The 14,030-nt window shown below is 39.7% G+C and overlaps 2 protein-coding genes across 2 annotated transcripts; both read left to right on the top strand.

Annotated features, from left to right (window-relative positions):
- Nucleotides 1–2,312: 2,312 nt before the first annotated feature.
- LOC146633885 (myosin heavy chain, fast skeletal muscle-like) lies at nucleotides 2,313–11,977 on the top strand. Its single transcript, XM_085351691.1, has 35 exons — nucleotides 2,313–2,349; nucleotides 2,541–2,590; nucleotides 2,684–2,906; nucleotides 3,004–3,147; nucleotides 3,233–3,389; nucleotides 3,564–3,591; nucleotides 3,671–3,968; nucleotides 4,056–4,119; nucleotides 4,654–4,752; nucleotides 4,843–4,946; nucleotides 5,040–5,178; nucleotides 5,264–5,382; nucleotides 5,482–5,631; nucleotides 5,716–5,886; nucleotides 5,974–6,280; nucleotides 6,414–6,490; nucleotides 6,594–6,681; nucleotides 6,764–6,881; nucleotides 6,995–7,118; nucleotides 7,196–7,332; nucleotides 7,436–7,691; nucleotides 7,889–8,131; nucleotides 8,266–8,442; nucleotides 8,553–8,698; nucleotides 8,794–8,884; nucleotides 8,988–9,377; nucleotides 9,483–9,609; nucleotides 9,736–9,854; nucleotides 10,078–10,274; nucleotides 10,367–10,550; nucleotides 10,644–10,809; nucleotides 10,943–11,067; nucleotides 11,161–11,469; nucleotides 11,558–11,761; nucleotides 11,843–11,977. The coding sequence occupies exons 3-35, from the start codon at nucleotides 2,703–2,705 to the stop codon at nucleotides 11,975–11,977; spliced, it is 5,397 nt and encodes a 1,798-aa protein (XP_085207817.1). The 5' UTR covers nucleotides 2,313–2,349; nucleotides 2,541–2,590; nucleotides 2,684–2,702.
- Nucleotides 11,978–12,055: 78 nt separating this feature from the next.
- LOC146633884 (uncharacterized) lies at nucleotides 12,056–13,223 on the top strand. Its single transcript, XM_085351701.1, has 5 exons — nucleotides 12,056–12,226; nucleotides 12,362–12,466; nucleotides 12,557–12,652; nucleotides 12,767–12,898; nucleotides 13,094–13,223. The coding sequence occupies exons 1-5, from the start codon at nucleotides 12,062–12,064 to the stop codon at nucleotides 13,109–13,111; spliced, it is 516 nt and encodes a 171-aa protein (XP_085207827.1). The 5' UTR covers nucleotides 12,056–12,061; the 3' UTR covers nucleotides 13,112–13,223.
- Nucleotides 13,224–14,030: the final 807 nt, after the last annotated feature.

Here is a 14,030-nt window from a genome sequence, read left to right as displayed (position 1 = left end):
GATATAATACTGTAATGCTCACTCACATATAAGGCCACAATTGGTGGTGCCTTTCTACTTTCTATTTCGGATCATGCAGTACAGCTTACCTCAACTGAAAATGTGGACAGACCTCTAACAAAATCTGATATCTCCCCCACAGCACATCTATCTATACGCGTGTGTGTGTGTGTGTGTGTGTGTGTGTGTGTGTGTGTGTGTGTGTGTGTGTGTGTGTGTGTGTGTGTGTGTGTGTCTGTGTGTGTGTGTGTGTACATGTTTAGACATTTTTGTGAGGACAGAAAATTGGCATACTACTATACTTGTGGGGACCATCAATCCCCAAAGTAAAATGAAGAGTAGAAGAGGATTTGAAATTTTGAGCTGGACATTTCCTCTGCTCTTTAATGTCACCCTATGGTCATCCCTCTCCTTGAAATATCTGTTCACAACAGCCCTTTCCATTTTTATTTGTCAGAGTCTGATACAATCACCACTCTCTCCCCAGGAACACTCTCTACCACTTTACCCAACTTACTCCAGAATTCTTTTTCTTTTCTAACTGACATCCAACTTGTGGGGCATATGTACTGACAACATTCAGAATCATCCTTTTGATTTCCAGGTTCAAACTCATGTTCCTGCCTGACACTTTATTCACCTCTACAACAGGATAGCAAGGTGTGACAAAAGAAAATAATAATGAAGTGATGTGGATAAAAAGAATAGCAAGAAGTACCAGGTCCAGTGTTCCATGACTAGGATAAAAACTGCATTGTTCCTCCTTAATTAAAGGTTCAACTAAAAGACACACTCTGCAGCATGCTGGCATAGACCCTACCAGAGAGGCTGAGGATGATGCCCACCATTTGACACTCTGTGCTTTTTGCAAATGACTTCATCCTGAGCACTTGAGACATGTGTGAAAGGTTCTGGAGAAGCCACGGATAATGTTGTCAGACCTCTCGTTTGGGCAGAGTACTTGATTTGTCATTCATCATAGTAAAGGGATCTTATCCTTGTCTCATTAGAGTTTAAGGCTTTGTGAATGGTGAAGGGATCACAGAGACTTCATGTGTAGAACTGTCAATTAAATTGGGGGATTTTGTGCATGTTAGTGGCATCCATAGATGTCTAAGTGATCAGACAGTACTCATCACTAGCTCTCTCTAATGAGAGAGAGTTAGTAGCTCCATTGTAATTAAGAAATTTCAGTGCACTCGTCCAGATAGAAGTCCAAGCAAAAGAAACTCATCTATGACTCGATATGGACTACGATAGTATTTTCACAAAAGTATTAAGATATTAGTAAGTAAGAAGTAAGACACTTAATACTGTACACCTAGCAAAGCACTGGGCTAAATAAAAAGCAGATCAAAAAGTGTTTCCATTTTTGGTTGTAATGCTGTGTGTCTGCTCTGCAGTTTTGTTGCAATTCTACTGGCCCTTGGAATTACAGTGAAAACACACAACATACTGCATTTGATATTTGACCATGGACTTACCTTACCAATAGGTATAGGTACTTGTGGGTACTTCTGTGTTGTTGAAAAATAAATATATCTGTCTTTTGTGCCAACCACAAACCACTCCTCCTGTCCTTTGCTGGATTTATTTTTGACCATGATAGTATCTCATGTTCTGCTAGAAAGATAGCAAACATTAAGTCAAGTTTGAGCAAGCTTTAGAAATAAAAGCTAATCCTTTCTATGATCCCAGATTTTCCCTTCCTGTAAGAATATATCATTTAATTAGTTTATCAAAATTGTAAGCTAAAAGCTGTACGTTCCCGGTAGCTATATATAACACACAGGATACATACAGGACATAAAAATCTGATGATTTTTATGTCCTGTAACTATACACCAGTGGCACTAGAAGTTTAAAACTGGCTATCAAAATATCAAAGATAGTTGGACACACACACAAGCTTAGTATAAACTGTATCAAATTAATATCCATTTATCTTCAAAAGTTATTAGAATGAATAATCCCAAAACCATGCAGAGCACTATTTTAATTTACCACTAACTATATTGTTAACATTTCTTACATTTTCCATATTTAGGAGCATAATCACTTAAATAAATATACCAAATAAACCACAATACATTGGCAATATTTTTTTCACTAAGGAATACAGCTGAATTGTTTATATTTGAAAGTATGTTGTATTAGAAAAGAGGGATTACATATGTGGAAAATGGATCAAAACAATTCATTTATTTTTGACCATATCAGTATCAAGAAGCAAGGTGTCAGACATTCATGACCAAACTAAGGAGAGTGTGAATGCTGAGGAAGCAGAGCCGTTGTCTATAAAAGCAGCAGCTCTGGACATTTGCTCTAACTGACAGGCATCTAAGACGGGTGAGTACAGTAAAGGATTCAGCTACCATGTTTTATCTACTGTGTATTATATGCTCTCATTAAGTTTATATTTTACATTTTTAAGTGTTCAGTTATTAAATTTTTTTTTGACACTGAAAATTTTACTTTTTGAATGGATTCTTAAATTAAAGAGTAAAATGTCCATTGATATACGTTTACTTATTTTATAGCACCTTGACATACACAGGATACCAAGGAATTTCTGTTTGCATCAGCTGAGGTAAAATCCACGAATCAAAAAGAATGGATGTTAATTATGGTTTGTATAATAAGTACAGTAAATGATTTATGTGTCAATCCATCATATTTTCAGTCTTTAGTAAAGTGCCACCATGAGCACAGACGCGGAGATGGCGCAGTATGGCGCGGCGGCCATTTACCTACGCAAGCCAGAAAAGGAGAGGATTGAGGCCCAGACTGCTCCATTTGATGCCAAGACGGCCTTCTTTGTGACTGTTCCTGATGAGATGTATGTCAAGGGGAAACTTACCAAGAAGGAGGGTGGTAAAGCCACTGTTGAGACAGACGACGGAAAGGTAGATGAATTATCAATGTACTTTATCTATTTGTCAAATATATAGTGCCAAACTTTGAAAGCTGATTTTTTCTAAGTGATCTTAATTTTCTATTCAGACGGTCACTGTAAAGGAGGATGAAATCCACCCTAGGAACCCTCCAAAGTTTGATAAGATGGAGGACATGGCCATGATGACCCACCTTAATGAGCCATCTGTGTTGTTTAACCTCAAAGAGCGTTATGCATCATGGATGATCTACGTAAGTTTTCACATTGCTGTGTGTGAGAGGAAAGTATCATGCTGATCTGTAAATGTTTAAATGATATTTATTGTCTATGATACAGACCTACTCTGGGTTGTTCTGCGTTGTCGTCAATCCCTACAAGTGGCTTCCTGTATATGATGCTACATGTGTAGGAGCATACAGAGGAAAGAAGAGGATTGAGGCTCCACCCCACATCTTCTCCATCTCTGACAATGCCTATCAGTTTATGCTCACTGGTAAGCTCAATTCCCTATTAAAGCCTTTAAATGCATTTAGGACTTCTACTTAAAGAGATGACCATTAATCATTGCGTGAAAAAAATTGCTTCTTACCACATAGCTACTTATAAGTGATAGGAAATAAATGAATACTAAGATTATTCAAGACATGCTTATATGTTTTTCTTTTAGATCGTGAGAACCAGTCTGTCCTGATTACGTGAGTATAATAAAAACTGTATGCAAAATATATAAAAACGATATAAAGGCATTTTAACAATGTGTCCCCTAAACCCCAGTGGAGAATCCGGTGCAGGAAAGACTGTCAACACCAAACGTGTCATCCAGTACTTTGCAACAATTGCAGCTCTTGGAGCTAAGAAGGCTGAGCCAGCAGCTGGCAAAATACAGGTAGATTCTTTATTCTGCGTCAAAGTCTTTGTGACAGAAAAAGAAAATCAATTTTGGAAGATCAGCTCACATAAAAACAATATATTCTTGCAGGGCTCTCTTGAGGATCAGATTGTTGCTGCCAACCCTCTGTTGGAGGCCTACGGTAATGCCAAGACTGTGAGGAATGACAACTCCTCTCGATTTGTAAGTGATTAAAATGAGTTAATGTAAATGAGCTTTTTACTACTTGCTCTCATGAAAGGCAATATTAATAAAGATCTACCCCTGTAGGGTAAATTCATCAGGATTCACTTTGGCACATCTGGCAAGCTGTCTTCAGCTGATATTGAAACATGTAAGTTTGAACCACAGTGTAAATTACCATTATCTGTGATAGAAATTATATTTAATTAGTCACTTAAATGTATTCGAGCTCTGGGGAATGAGAATCAAACTGATAGGTCCAGAATGCCCCCCCCCCCCCCCAAACCAACCAAAAAAAAACCTAAATATTATGTAACAGATCTGTTTAGTTATTTTACAGCACATAAAGAGATGAGTCACTTAATTTCAGAAGAAGTAATATTGTCTGTTGTGGTGGAACACACGGATGCATGAACAGTGTGGTTACGCTATATATATAAGTTATATACTGTAACCCAGCAGTTATCGTGTGTAAGTATAAGTAGGAACATATTGCAACTTCACGGAACATTTAAAGTATAATAAGGTATACTGTGAAGCACGTTATAAGTAAAGCAACAGAACTGAAAAAAGTTTCAAACACGCCCAATGACAGCCAAGGAAATAAATGCATGTATGATCCATTTTGCAGTTTTGACTGTGATGTCTCATGTCTACAGTGTCAAAATTAATCTGTTGTCCTTAGATCTGCTGGAGAAGTCCCGTGTCACCTTCCAGTTGTCTGCTGAGAGGAGCTACCATATCTTCTATCAGCTGATGACAGGCCACAAGCCTGAGCTTCTGGGTATGCTGACAGGACACCTAAGTAAATTTTAAAACCATTAAAATCACATTCTAAGCAAAAAAAACAAGTTAACTTCATTTCTCCTTTCAGAGGCTCTTCTGATCACAACTAACCCTTATGACTATCCAATGATCAGTCAGGGTGAAATCACTGTCAAGAGCATCGATGATGTGGAGGAGTTCATTGCAACAGATGTAAAATCACATTTGACACAGAATCTTATACTTAACCATAAATATCTTCTTTTGTTTTATTTATTGATAGCTGATTTCATTTTTTTCTTACAGACTGCTATTGACATCTTGGGCTTTACTGGTGATGAGAAGTTAAGCATCTACAAGCTGACTGGTGCTGTGATGCATCATGGCAACATGAAATTCAAGCAGAAGCAGCGTGAAGAGCAGGCTGAACCTGATGGCACCGAGGGTATTGTGAAAAATTTCTATAATGGAGAAATGTTTGAAGTATTTGTATTTATTAGGTATTATAATGATTTGTTTTAATCCAACAGTGGCTGACAAGATTGCGTACCTACTGGGCCTGAACTCGGCTGATATGCTGAAAGCTTTGTGCTACCCAAGAGTCAAGGTTGGCAATGAGATGGTGACCAAAGGTCAGACCGTCCCACAGGTAATTCATAAAAGGGAGACTTGTATAATCATATTATAATTATAAACATTATAGCTGTATTCATATGGTTTTGTATAATTATAAATTCTTGTTTGCCAGGTCAACAATGCTGTCTCGGCTCTGTGCAAATCTATCTATGAGAAAATGTTCTTGTGGATGGTTATCCGTATCAATGAGATGCTGGACACAAAGCAGCCCAGACAGTTCTTCATTGGAGTGCTGGATATCGCTGGGTTTGAGATCTTTGATGTGAGCACTTGAAACATTTCACCACATTTCTTAAACTTTAAAGACTTTATTGCCATGAAGTTAGACATGTTTGTACTATTACAGTTCAACAGCTTGGAGCAACTCTGCATCAACTTCACCAATGAGAAACTGCAACAGTTTTTCAACCATCACATGTTTGTCCTGGAGCAAGAGGAGTACAAGAAAGAAGGCATTATATGGGAGTTCATTGACTTTGGTATGGACTTGGCTGCCTGCATTGAGCTTATTGAGAAGGTAAACAGCTACTATGGAAGAAATGTACATGTGGTTGCATATGTTACCTCCCTTGAAATTTTAATATAATTTATGATATTTTCTCAGCCAATGGGCATCTTCTCCATCCTTGAAGAGGAGTGCATGTTCCCTAAGGCCTCTGACACAACGTTCAAGAACAAGCTGCACGATCAGCATCTTGGCAAGACCAAAGCATTTGAGAAACCAAAGCCTGGAAAGGGCAAGGCTGAGGCACACTTCTCCCTGGTTCACTATGCTGGTACAGTGGACTACAATATCACTGGCTGGCTGGACAAGAACAAGGACCCACTGAATGACTCAGTTGTTCAGCTCTACCAGAAGTCATCAAACAAACTGCTGGGCTTCCTGTACGCAGCCCATGCTGGAGCTGAAGGTAAGAAAAAAAAGTGCTCACAAACTCCCATGTCCAGTACAGATAGCTACAATGTGCATACTGCAGGCTAAAATTATACAGTGAAAAATATTTTTTCAATTCCAATAATGAAATTTACTGCTTACAAAAACAGAGGCTGCTGGTGGTGGTGGCAAGAAGGGTGGCAAGAAGAAGGGTGGTTCCTTCCAGACTGTGTCTGCTCTTTTCAGAGTATGTATAGATTTATATATATATATATATATATATATATATATAAATTAAATGCAAATTTTTAAATAGTATTAACCTATTATTTAATGATGCTGATCTACAGGAGAATCTGGCCAAGCTGATGACCAACTTAAGAAGCACTCATCCTCACTTTGTCCGTTGCCTGATTCCCAATGAGACAAAGACCCCAGGTACCCCACAGTAATATTAACTGTAAAAATGACAGTAAGAATATAGAAAAGATTTGAAACATTATGCATTTCTGACTCTCAGGTCTTATGGAGAACTTCCTGGTCATCCACCAGCTGAGGTGTAACGGTGTACTGGAGGGCATCAGAATCTGCAGAAAGGGTTTCCCCAGCAGAATCCTCTATGGTGACTTCAAGCAGAGGTGACAGCACATTACAATATTGGAAAGGAAAATTTGTTTCATTGTTTTTGTAAAGGGGAAACTTGAATATGGTGAAAGAAAAATCTAAGTAACAACCTGATTCTCTCTTGAAGATACAAAGTGTTGAATGCCAGTGTCATCCCTGAGGGACAGTTCATTGACAACAAGAAAGCTTCAGAGAAGCTGCTTGGCTCCATTGATGTGGATCACACACAGTACATGTTTGGGCACACAAAGGTACACTTTGTTATATTAATGGGTATAAAAAACACTGTCCATTTGCACTTGTACTTATGTTTTCAATGATTAAATAGGTGTTCTTCAAAGCTGGTCTGCTGGGCACTCTTGAGGAGATGAGAGATGAGAAACTGGCTGAGCTGGTGACCATGACTCAGGCTCTCTGCAGAGGATATGTCATGAGGAAAGAGTTTGTGAAGATGATGGAGAGGAGGTAACATTGTCATACTAAACTCTATTGTATTCTCTTTTTTATTTCCTTCCTCATATTAAGATCCTACGACACTAAAAGTAACACTCTCATGTTTGGTTTTTAGAGAATCTATCTACACCATCCAGTACAACATCCGTTCTTTCATGAATGTCAAGAACTGGCCATGGCTGAAAGTATACTTCAAAATCAAGCCTCTTCTGAAGAGTGCTGAGACTGAGAAGGAGTTGCAGAACATGAAGGAGAACTATGAGAAGATGAAGACAGACCTGGCTGCTGCTCTGGCTAAGAAGAAGGAACTGGAAGAGAAGATGGTCAGCCTGCTGCAGGAGAAGAATGACCTGCAACTTCAAGTGGCTGCAGTAAGTAGTAGAGAAAATTTTATATTACACTTATAGTTCATGTATATTAAATTTAGATATGAAAAGGCCACATGCTTATTTTATCCTCTGATTATTTATGTGCTAAAACAAAAGTGTAGCTAAAAGTACGATCAAGAAAACACTAGGACAATGTGACTCACAAATAATCTAACTTGTGTGTTCAACATGTATTATAGGAAGTTGACAATCTCTCCGATGCTGAAGAAAGGTGTGAGGGGCTCATTAAGAGCAAGATCCAGCTCGAGGCCAAACTCAAAGAGACAAGTGAGAGACTGGAGGATGAAGAGGAAATCAATGCTGAGCTGACTGCTAAGAAGAGGAAGCTGGAGGATGAATGCTCTGAGCTGAAGAAGGACATTGATGACTTGGAGCTCACCTTGGCCAAAGTGGAGAAGGAGAAACATGCCACAGAAAACAAGGTTCAGTTCATTTTGATTATATTCTTAGTTCAATTAAAACATGTAATGTTGTTCTTTGAATATATATGTTAAACGATCAAATAATCAGCAAAATCTCGAACAAAATTAAACTTAATGTATTCACATTGTTTCAGGTGAAAAACCTGACAGAGGAGATGGCATCTCAAGATGAGTCAATTGCCAAGTTGACTAAGGAGAAGAAAGCCTTACAAGAGGCCCATCAACAAACACTGGATGATCTCCAGGCAGAGGAGGACAAAGTCAACACTCTGACCAAGTCCAAAACAAAGCTGGAACAGCAAGTTGATGATGTAAGAAAACTATAAAAATTACGTTGTTGTTTTTTGTTTTCTATGGAAAGAATTTTAGTACTAAATCATTGTCATACCAACCACTTGAATCAACTGACATGACTTTATAGCTTGAGGGTTCACTGGAGCAAGAGAAGAAGCTCCGCATGGACCTTGAGAGAGCCAAGAGGAAGCTGGAGGGAGATCTGAAACTGGCCCAGGAATCCATAATGGATCTGGAGAATGACAAGCAGCAGTCTGATGAGAAAATCAAGAAGTAGGGCTTTTTTTGTAAATAATTTTCTTTACACACACTGCATTGCAATAATCATATGGACTATGATCGTAAAACCATACTTCTTCCACACCAAGGAAGGACTTTGAAATCAGCCAACTTCTCAGCAAAATTGAAGATGAACAATCCCTTGGTGCTCAACTTCAGAAGAAGATTAAAGAACTTCAGGTAACACTAACGACCAGTCTTCATAAAGAATATTGCTCATTATAATTCAAAAACCTAGTTTAGTTTAGGTTCTAATCGATAAATCCAAATAATTTCAAACTAGGCTCGTATTGAGGAGCTGGAAGAGGAGATTGAGGCTGAGAGGGCAGCTCGGGCTAAGGTAGAGAAGCAGAGAGCCGACCTCTCCAGGGAGCTTGAAGAGATCAGCGAGAGGCTCGAGGAAGCTGGTGGAGCAACAGCTGCTCAGATTGAGATGAACAAGAAGCGAGAGGCTGAGTTCCAGAAACTGCGTCGTGATCTTGAGGAATCAACTCTGCAGCATGAAGCTACTGCAGCAGCTCTCCGTAAGAAGCAGGCTGACACTGTAGCAGAGCTCGGAGAGCAGATCGACAACCTCCAGCGTGTCAAACAGAAGCTGGAGAAAGAGAAGAGCGAGTACAAGATGGAGATTGATGACCTCTCCAGCAACATGGAGGCTGTTGCTAAAGCAAAGGTGCGGACAGTATTTATAGAGAACAGATTTTTTCTTTTTTACATTTCAGGACCGCCAAAGCAGCTCATTAACTGTTAACATGGATATGGCATTACTTGGTGACAGGGCAACTTGGAGAAAATGTGCAGGACTCTTGAGGATCAACTAAGTGAACTCAAAGCCAAAAATGATGAGAATGTTCGTCAGCTGAATGACATTAATGCCCAGAAGGCGAGACTTCAAACAGAGAATGGTAAGTGATGTATAACAAAGAAACAGTCTGTGTCTGGAAATTTGTCATTTACAGGTACCTAAAACTACAACCAATCAGTGGGTGAAATGAAACAAACTGGGCTTAATACATGTGTGTTAACTACAGGTGAGTTCAGTCGCCAGCTTGAGGAGAAAGAAGCTCTTGTTTCTCAGCTCACAAGGGGCAAGCAGGCCTTCACTCAGCAGATTGAGGAACTGAAGAGACACGTTGAGGAGGAAGTGAAGGTCTGAAATATTTTCTCTCTTCTGTTAAATTTCAGCACTTACTAATAAAAACAGAGACAAGTTTTAATCAGTTACAGAGACACTCAGTAACTCTGAGACAGATAATCCTCTAATTTCTTTCTAAGGTTTTACCTCTTAAATTTGTTATCCTCTCAGCATTAGACTTTAAAATTGATTTCAACAATAAAATATCGAAATCTGAAATCAACTGTCACTTCAACAGGCCAAGAATGCCCTGGCTCATGCTGTTCAGTCAGCACGTCATGACTGTGATCTGCTCAGAGAGCAGTTTGAGGAGGAGCAGGAGGCCAAGGCTGAGCTGCAGCGAGGAATGTCCAAGGCCAACAGTGAGGTGGCTCAGTGGCGATCCAAATATGAGACTGATGCCATCCAGCGAACTGAGGAGCTGGAGGAGTCCAAGTAAGTCACCATACTTTCATTGTTTAAATTGGTTTTCAGACTTAAAACCAACCAATTCAGCCTTAATAAAAACAGAATTCTTTTAACAACAGGAAAAAGCTTGCCCAGCGCCTGCAGGAGGCTGAGGAATCCATTGAGGCTGTGAACTCCAAGTGTGCCTCACTGGAGAAGACCAAGCAGAGGCTGCAGGGTGAGGTGGAGGACCTCATGATTGATGTGGAGAGAGCTAATGCTCTGGCTGCCAACCTTGACAAGAAGCAGAGGAACTTTGATAAGGTAAAGTTTTAAACATAACCTCTGTCATCAAAGGAGAAATTACACCCATTACAACAACTAATTTTTTAATTAATTAATTTTTAATTAATCTAGGTCCTGGCAGAATGGAAGCAGAAGTATGAGGAGAGCCAGGCAGAGCTGGAAGGAGCCCAAAAGGAGGCTCGTTCTCTCAGCACTGAGTTGTTCAAGATGAAGAACTCATATGAAGAGGCTCTGGATCATCTTGAGACCATGAAGAGAGAGAACAAGAACCTGCAGCGTATGCTTATCTTGCTATAGATCATATGGATATGATTCTAATGTTTATATTCATATACAGCTTTTGTTGTGGCCAAAACATTTGCATATATCAGCTCCAAGTACTAAAACTCTTGGCTGTGTTTGCTCTGTAGAGGAGATCTCAGATCTGACTGAGCAGATTGGTGAGACTGGAAAGAGCATCCATGAGCTGGAAAAGGCCAAGAAGACTGTTGAGACTGAGAAGTCTGAAATTCAGACAGCTCTGGAGGAAGCTGAGGTAATGTATTTTATAAAAATGTACTTTGTTTGTAATTACATTTCTAAAACTATCCCTTCTCCAGTTTATGTTGAAATAAACCTTTATTTAAAGGGAACTCTGGAACACGAGGAGGCCAAGATCCTTCGTGTTCAGCTTGAGCTAAACCAGGTAAAAGGTGAGATTGACAGGAAGCTGTCAGAGAAGGACGAGGAGATGGAGCAGATCAAGAGGAACAGCCAGAGGGTGATTGACTCCATGCAGAGCACCCTTGATGCTGAGGTCAGGAGCAGGAATGATGCCCTGAGAGTCAAGAAGAAGATGGAGGGAGACCTGAATGAGATGGAGATTCAGTTGAGCCATGCCAACAGACAGGCTGCTGAGGCCCAGAAACAACTGAGGAATGTCCAAGGACAGCTCAAGGTGAGTTGGTAGTTCATTTGTGTTTGTGTGAATTTTTAATTAACCTCCAAGCAAACAATGATAATATCTTTTGTTTGTTTGTCATCAGGATGCTCAGCTGCACCTGGATGATGCAGTCAGAGGACAGGAAGACATGAAGGAGCAGGTCGCCATGGTGGAGCGCAGAAATGGTCTGATGGTGGCTGAGATTGAGGAGCTGAGAGCCGCTCTGGAGCAGACAGAGAGAGGACGCAAAGTAGCTGAGCAGGAGTTGGTTGATGCTAGCGAGCGTGTTGGACTGCTTCACTCTCAGGTTGGTATTCATTACTTTACAAGAACTTTGAGACATCAGAGAGTGAGAATCACAGCATTAAAACTGTTCTCTTTCATTCAGAACACCAGTCTTTTGAACACCAAGAAGAAGCTGGAGGCTGACCTTGTCCAGGTTCAGGGTGAGGTGGATGATGCAGTTCAGGAAGCAAGAAATGCTGAGGAGAAGGCCAAAAAGGCTATCACTGATGTAAGTTAGTACTTTACAAGCCTTCTTTTCTTTTCAAAAATTTTGTTCATGCTTGATCAATAATGCCAACACCACCCATACTTTCAGGCTGCCATGATGGCTGAGGAGCTGAAGAAGGAGCAGGACACCAGTGCTCACCTGGAAAGGATGAAGAAGAACCTGGAGGTCACAGTCAAGGACCTGCAGCACCGTCTGGATGAGGCAGAGAACCTCGCCATGAAGGGTGGCAAGAAGCAGCTCCAGAAACTGGAGTCCAGGGTATGTTGTTCTCGAACTATTATTCAAATATTTAAAAAGAAAAAACACTTTGATTCCATCACATGATCTCCACCCATTTTCTTCTCTGTACTCTTAATATTTATTAAAAGCTGATTATTTTTAATGGCATTAAAGGTCCGTGAACTGGAAGCTGAAGTTGAAGCTGAGCAGAGACGTGGAGCTGATGCTGTTAAAGGAGTCCGCAAATATGAGAGGAGAGTGAAGGAGCTCACCTACCAGGTGATTACACATTTACCTAAACATCTATTACATTTAAGTTCCTAAATTCTTTCTTCTTCAGCCATCAGTAACAGTTTGTTGTTTATGCAGACTGAGGAGGACAAGAAGAATTTGGTCAGACTTCAGGATCTGGTGGACAAGCTGCAGCTCAAAGTCAAGGCTTACAAGAGACAGGCTGAGGAGGCTGTGAGTGAAATGTTTTGTGATTTTTACATATGGAATTCACAGCTTAATAACTGAGATATCTCTCATATATGATCAGATATGTTTTTAAATAAAACATATTGTTGCACTGAACAGGAGGAACAGGCCAACACCCACATGTCCAGACTGAGAAAGGTCCAACATGAGATGGAGGAAGCTCAGGAACGTGCTGACATTGCTGAATCTCAGGTCAACAAACTGAGAGCCAAGAGCCGTGATGCTGGAAAGGTAATTCATTTAATTTGTTTTACAAAAAATGTACCGTTGTTTAATGGAGTTGTTTGATATAAGAGCTTTATGTTAATAATTTTCTGTGAATTGAAGAGAGAAGAGAGTGTAGATACTATATTTACAATGTAGAATGAATTGTTTCAATGTTGATAATATGTGTTGAATAATTTTACCTTTCATTATTTTTTTCAGGGTGAAAGTGCTGAATAAGACACATTCTTTTGGAACTTTTTGGCAGTGTTCATAAAATATGAACTAACTGTTAAATTGTCCACGTATGATGTATTAATTCAATAAACACTTTCATTATGATTTCATGAAATGTAAAGAGTTTAATTTATTCTTTATTCTAAAAAAAGTCACATTCACATATACAATTTTTAACACGATAGTTTCTTCAGAATAATCGTGATTCATACCTACAGGACATCGTCCTGTGAAATGAGGACAGCACTTTTCCCTTTGTGTTCTCCCTTCTTGTGTTCAGCATTAGTGATGGCAGAGTTAAGTTAACCTTTAAAAGAAAACATATTTCACACAAACCAAGATACTTTTAATATACATTTTTCGTAACGCCTGATGTCAGCTCACTCTTTGCAGCTATAACAGCTTCAGCTGTTCTGGCTTTACACAAGTTTTAGGAATGTATCTATGGGAATTTTCAACCATTCTTCCAGAAATATATTTGTAAGGTCAGACAATGTTGTTGGATGAGAAGGCCTGGTTCACAGTCTAATTCACTCCAAAGGTGTTTAATCAGGTTTTGGTCAGGACTCTGGCAGGCCAGTCAAGTTCTTGCACACCAAATTCCCCCATCCAATTTGTGCACTGGCACTCCATCATGTTAGACCAGGAAGGGGCTGTCCCTAAACTGTTCCCACAAAGCTAGGAGCATGAAACTGTCCAAAATGTCTTGGTGTGTTGAAACATTTCACCGGAACTAAGGGGCCAAGGCCATCTTGTGAAAAATAACTTCACACCGGCACAATTCATCTCTCATCCAGAAAGCATGAATACTGCAACAGTGTCAGTGTGCTTTTCTGCATCTTATGCATTGCATTGTGCCTGGTTATGTAAGGCCTTAGTGACACTGCGTAGCCATGGAAACCCATTCCATGAAGCTCTCTAA

This window comes from Diplotaxodon limnothrissa, linkage group LG4, assembly GCF_057381915.1.
Source record: "Diplotaxodon limnothrissa isolate DT_005_m linkage group LG4, D_limnothrissa_male_GT1.1, whole genome shotgun sequence".
Taxonomy (NCBI): Eukaryota; Metazoa; Chordata; class Actinopteri; order Cichliformes; family Cichlidae; genus Diplotaxodon; species Diplotaxodon limnothrissa.
This window is presented reverse-complemented; position numbering and strand designations above follow the sequence as displayed.

What these genes read in the sequence shown, in the direction of transcription:
- LOC146633885 (XM_085351691.1), top strand. Translation starts at nt 2,703, where the DNA reads ATGAGCACAGACGCGGAGATGGCGCAGTATGGCGCGGCGGCCATTTAC. An exon ending in CAATGAGACAAAGACCCCAG is followed by an intron (nt 6,682 to 6,763) that starts GTACCCCACAGT and finishes TCTGACTCTCAG; the next exon opens with GTCTTATGGAGAACTTCCTG. An exon ending in TGGAACAGCAAGTTGATGAT is followed by an intron (nt 8,443 to 8,552) that starts GTAAGAAAACTA and finishes ATGACTTTATAG; the next exon opens with CTTGAGGGTTCACTGGAGCA.
- LOC146633884 (XM_085351701.1), top strand. Translation starts at nt 12,062, where the DNA reads ATGATGGCTGAGGAGCTGAAGAAGGAGCAGGACACCAGTGCTCACCTG. An exon ending in TCCAGAAACTGGAGTCCAGG is followed by an intron (nt 12,227 to 12,361) that starts GTATGTTGTTCT and finishes ATGGCATTAAAG; the next exon opens with GTCCGTGAACTGGAAGCTGA. An exon ending in TGAAGGAGCTCACCTACCAG is followed by an intron (nt 12,467 to 12,556) that starts GTGATTACACAT and finishes TTGTTTATGCAG; the next exon opens with ACTGAGGAGGACAAGAAGAA.